Source organism: Neofelis nebulosa, chromosome 6 (assembly GCF_028018385.1).
Source record: "Neofelis nebulosa isolate mNeoNeb1 chromosome 6, mNeoNeb1.pri, whole genome shotgun sequence".
Taxonomy (NCBI): domain Eukaryota; kingdom Metazoa; phylum Chordata; class Mammalia; order Carnivora; family Felidae; genus Neofelis; species Neofelis nebulosa.
Window position 1 is genome coordinate 123319958 of NC_080787.1, and position 6000 is coordinate 123325957.

Below are 6000 nucleotides of genomic sequence, written 5' to 3' on the forward strand. Positions count from 1 at the left end.
ATTGCAAGGGCAACGTTTGTGTCAGGAAAGGCTGCTACTATTGGAACTCCCTGGCTCTCAGCTCCTGCGCCTCCCCATCTGGCAGTTTCATTGGATTGGAATCCCCGTTGGATTTTCTTTGCTTCATCATTTAATTGCTATTGCAGAGCTCATTTAATCTCTGAAATGAAATAGGCAGGGCCCTTCTTTGGGCTCATGAACAGCCCAGTGGCACAGAACTCTGCTATTGGGGTTTGATGTCTGTTTTTGTCATCTTGAAATGTTCAAAAATTTTATCTTTGACTTGGAGTTTGTCTGTAAAGTCCTAAGACACAACAGAGCATGCATGGGGGGCTTGGAACCCTCAAAACACATTACATGCGATTATCCTGCATTATACAACTTCCCCTGCTCCCTTGGACTAGTTCTTGGCCACCTGTCCCCCAGCCCCTCCACCACCGGCACCTTCAACTTGGTCCAGCCTCCCCTTCCTCACCCTGACCTACTAAGACTGCCCTCTTGGAGGACCGGATAGAGGGCAGGGAGGGTTGAAGCAAGACGGCGCTCCATGGTCTTAGGGTAAGTCACGGCAGTTGTTATCCCATCCAGGCTCGTAGGTCCACAGCACATTAGAAGGGTGCCACAGCAAGTGCAATCCTTTTACCCACCCTCAGCCCACGTTTTGAGTGGGGCCCAATGTGGAGGTTACAATCCCGAGGGTGTCAGCCATCTGCCTTTGGTTGAGGTGGCAGGCCCGGGGGAAGGGCAGATGCCTTCCTCGGCTTCCTAGACCCCCAGTCTGGGCACGCACATTGTTTCAGCAGTTGGTGGGAGGGGAAAACTGGCAATGGGTGGGCCAGGTGTACTGAGTCCTAGGGCAGGGTCTCCAGGCATCTGTGGGGGTCTGCACTTGCCCTGCAAACACCTCCATATCTGAGGAAGTGGGACATGATAAATAAAAATCAAACATCATAGCAGCTCAAGAAAGACTGCAGAAAAAAGGAAAAAGCTTTATACTCAGGGGCACTTTTGTCCATATTGTTGAGAAAAGATCTCCATGTTTTTATTTTGTCCTGGTCTCTACAAATTATGCAGCCAGTCTTGTAAACAGGTAATATACTGCCAAGTACTGGATGAGGCTATTTTGGGACAGTTGAACTTAAAGAAATCTCTTGGTTACGAAAATCACGTCTTTCTGCGACATAATAGAACACCGAGTAATACATTCTGCAGAAAAACTTAACTAATTATAATTAGCAAAAGTTTCCTTTCTGGATTCACACCTTACACTGTAGGGATTCCTAGTGAGGATTTATAGTGGGTGAAGTTTATTGGCTGGCTTCCTAAAACATTCTAGGTGTTAACTTCTCAGACAATGTGAAGGTGGAAGTCTATTAAAAGGTGACTTTTCAAATATGTAATTATATTATATGTGATTATTCGTTGCAAGGAAGGACCTCACAGGTATAAAGAATCAGGTATTTAAATTGCATTTCTTTAATTTTTCAGATACTATGGATTCGGGCTTGATGAAAATTCATAATAGATTAGCTTGGAATTCAGTATCTATGAGCTTTAGATGTAATTACAGAAATAATTGCATGCATTAAAGTCAGAAAGGATGCATTTCTGAGTTTTGAAATTCTTTTAACCTCTCTTTATACTTAAAATGGGGAAAGGATAGAATAGGAGGCAATACTTAAAAGCAATTGCTCAAATATGCGATTTGATTTTTTTGTTTTTAATTCTCAGAACTGAAAAACTTTATTTCCTACTGCAAGGAAGGGCAGAAAGACAGCAGGCATCAAACTGCAGAATCCATGCCTGGCCATCTTTCCCCACCTCCTGTTGGGCAGCTTTGCTATGAGAATGTGAACGGATCGTGTGTGAAAACTCCCTACTCACTTGGATCCAGGGTGATTCTGTACGCAGTGTTTGGTTTCGCGTCTTTTCTGGCTGTGTTTGGAAACCTGCTGGTGATGACTTCCGTTCTGCATTTCAAGCAGCTGCACTCCCCTGCCAATTTCTTGATTGCGTCTCTGGCTTTTGCTGACTTTCTGGTGGGGGTGACCGTCATGCCCTTCAGCATGGTCAGGTCTGTGGAGAGCTGCTGGTACTTTGGGGCCAGATTTTGTAGCCTGCACAGTTGCTTCGATGTGGCGTTTTGTTACTCTTCTCTCTTCCACCTGTGCTTCATCTCCATCGACAGGTACATCGCTGTTACTGAGCCTCTGGTCTATCCTACCAAGTTCACGGTGTCTGTGTCGGGGACATGCATAGGCATCTCCTGGATCCTGCCCCTTGTATATAGTGGTGCCGTGTTCTATACAGGCATCAATGACGATGGCATGAAGGACTTAGTAAGTGCCCTCAACTGTATAGGTGGTTGTCAAATTGTTGTAAATCAAGACTGGATCTTGATAAATTTTCTGTTATTCTTCATACCCACCCTTGTTATGATAATTCTTTACAGTAAGATTTTTCTAGTAGCTAAACAACAAGCTATAAAAATTGAAAATACTGGTAGCAAAGCAGAATCATCCTCAGACAGTTACAGATCCCGAGTGGCCAAGAGAGAGAGAAAAGCGGCTAAAACCCTGGGTATCACAGTGGTAGCATTTATGATCTCTTGGCTACCATATACAATTGACACAGTAATTGATGCCTATATGGGCTTCATAACCCCTGCCTATATTTATGAGATTTGCTGTTGGGGTGCTTATTATAACTCAGCCATTAACCCTTTGATTTATGCTTTATTTTATCCTTGGTTTAGGAAAGCCATCAAAGTTATTTTAAGTGGAGAATTTTTAAAGGAGAGCTCATCAACCATCAGTTTATTTGTTGAATAAGTATGAACACGAAGTCGAGAAATTTAAAAATATTTTAAAAATGATACATTTATGATGAAATTAGATATAAGAAATGAATAAAGCCTTTCAAAATTGGGGAAATAGCTATATATTTTTCAAATTAGCTAGGAACAACATCACAAGAAGATAACTGCATTAAATCATTGCAGAAATATTACTGAACCAAACAGTAAATAATGAAGTGGTTTACGTACGTAATCTGCCTGGGTGCTCTGTACACGTCCTTGTTATACGTACTTGTCTCTTCCAATTTCATTGAATTCTGAATCTCATTTCGGTTGCGATCTCTCTAATCATTTTCTCTTTTATGGTCACCTCTCACCTCTCATGTATCTTCAAATGGTCTTTTACAACACTGTATTAATTTCTAGGGCTGTCATAACAAAGTACCACAGACTAGGTGGCTTAAAGCAGAGCAATTTATTCTGTTCCTAATGATTTCAAAGCTAAAATTCCAAAGTCAAGGTGTCAACAGGTCTGGTTTCATCTGAGGGCCCCCTTCTTTGGCTTATAGGTGGCTAGCTTCTCTCTGCGTCCTCATATGGTTTATGCCATATTTATGTCCTTGTCCTAATCTCCTTTATTAATACACATTTTAAATGTTTATTTATTTTGAGAGAGAGAGAGAGCATTGCACCCACACATACAAGCATGAGCAAGAGAAGGGGAAAGAGAGAGAGAGAGAGAGGGAGAGAATCCTAAGCAGGCTCATGCTGTCGGTGCAGAGCCCGACACAGGGCTCAATGACACAAAGCGTGAGATCATGAGCTGAGCCGAAATCAAGAGTCGGAGGCTTAACCGACTGAGCCACCCAGGATCTCTTTATCTCTTGTTGTAAGAAGCCCAGGAATATTGGGCTGGGGATCACCCTTTAAAACTCTCTTTGATTACCTTTTAAAAGGTCTTATCTCAGCACATGGTTCCATTCTAAAGTACTAGAGGTCAGGACTTTGATATATGAATTTTGGAAGGATACCATGCAGCCCATAACAGGCACAAGCCCAGAGTTGGTGACACTACCCAAGGGTCTGTTCAGCAAATGATTTGTGATACTGTCTGTACCTTCCAGGAGCTTTTGGGGCAGGAGGTAAGCCTTTCTTGCTTAATGGCTGGGCAGAATCTTGGAATATTCACCTGTAATATCCTGGGGTCAGTAATTTGGCCTTGGAATCAGGTATTAACTATGGACATTGCACAGAAGTGAAAAACTGCAAATGGAAAAATTTGCCACAAGAAAGCTGGCCCAGTGATCATTAGCAATTGGAAATTCTGCAAGGGAAAGAATGATCAATTATTGCTCTCAGTGACACTAACTTTTCTCACCTGAATATACTGCATGCTTCCCTTTCCCAGAATGTTGTGGGGGTGAAAAAGTCTTTGCTGGTGCTGCAAAAACTTCTAATAAAAAGGATATAAAAAACAATGCTCTAATTTTACATTTTGCTCTCTGGAATATTTTACACTGTTGATGTAACAAAAGTATTCTGGAATGCATATGTACAGTATTTCGTATAGTGAATCTAAATTGTAATAGAGTACTGGTTTCGAAACCATTTTTTTTCTCTTTTTGGTTTATCTTTGGGTCACTCAATTAAAGTGATTGAAATCTTTTTTTTCCCATTGGCTTTCACTGAGATTTTTCATTTTTTTCAAGCAAATATTGAGCATAAATTACAGGCAAGTACCTGAGTTAGGAACAGCTAACAATAAAAAGTATGTTTTATATAGTATTTTCCTCAAGGAACATGATTTTGTAGGTAATAGGGGCTACACATTTTATTTATTTTTATTTATTTATTTATTTATTTATTTATTTATTTATTTTTGAAGATCTGATATGAGACTTTATTATAATGTAGCTTACAAGGATTATTTCTGTGACACATGACACTTCAATAATCAGAATATCAAATGATGACCTTATACTAGAACATAACATACCAAATAGGGGCTACACATTTTAAATTACATTATTGAGAATGAAAAAAGTGTCAGAGATGCTAAGTCTTGTGAACAGAGGACTCATTGTCACTATTTGTCGTAAGGGTGGTGTTTGGTGTTGGGCATTTCTAGGACATTGTCTTCTCACTCACATGTGGTCTCATGAACTGAGGGCTTAAAAATTGTCAAAGACTCTACTTCCTTAGTAGAAGGGCCTTTCGATGAGTCTTCAAGCATTGGACTTTCATAGGCAGACGGGAGTGTGGACATTTTTTGACAGGAGGGTTAATTTCCACAAATAGAGGATTGGCTTGGCCAACCGTATGACAATGAATACATTATAGCACAATGACCAATTCATGCTGCCACTTACTATATACTCAATAGATCAGATTGGCTGTCACAGCTTTTAAAAAGGACTTCATGTTCCTTATTTTTAGAGTATAGAGGACAAACATAGAAAAAAGTAACTGAGAGAGTAGAAGGGTCCCATTTTATAAATGTCTCATAGCATTACATTGTTGCTAAATTACAATGAATATGACAGAAGTTCAAAGGCAAATTAAGGATTTTTGAAATTTATCTTATGGGTAAGCAAAATATATTGTGGCAAATGCTACCAAGACTTCCAATACAATTCTAAATATGAAATCTGCTGGGTATGTGAAACGTCACAAAGGAGAGAAAAGAAAGAAATTAGATTCTTCCATATATTTCATGATAGTCTTTCCTAGGAATGACTACCGGAGATATGGATTCAAAAATTCAGGATTAAATTCTTTGTTGTATTTTATCCTTAGTTTAGGAGAGAATTAAAACTTAATATAACTGGTCAAGAAGTAAAGAAATGTAAAGTAAAGAAATCAACATAAATATGTTTTCAGGATAAAACTAAGTTAAGATCAAGGAAATTATGGGATGTTGGGAATTTCCGATGTATTATGATGTAGAATACAGTGTTGATTATGATATCAAATTTGAAAAAAGGCGTTCTTCAAGTTCAATTAAATGTCGTTTAGAGTGAGCTTCTCCAAGCATCTACAAACAGATTGACTGACATGGGGAACGAGGTCCTATTTCCTACCACTGATTCTGCCCATTTCTCTGCTCTGTCACTTTTCTGCTTCCCTGTCTTTGGTGGTGGTGGTGGTGGGGGGGGGGGTTCGGGAGGGTGGTGAATTTCTTGGTATTTTCACTTTTTATGCTT

General features: G+C 39.8%; 1 protein-coding gene across 1 annotated transcript in view; it reads left to right on the top strand.

Moving 5' to 3' along the window:
• The window catches only part of LOC131514856 (trace amine-associated receptor 8-like), a 37741-nt gene extending 33128 nt beyond the window's left edge, over nt 1-4613 (top strand). The window contains exon 2 of the mRNA XM_058735300.1: nt 1732-4613. Within this exon, the coding sequence (XP_058591283.1) occupies nt 1732-2831 (1100 nt within the window). The 3' untranslated portion in view covers nt 2832-4613. The remainder of the gene's footprint in view (nt 1-1731) is intronic.
• Nucleotides 4614-6000: the final 1387 nt, after the last annotated feature.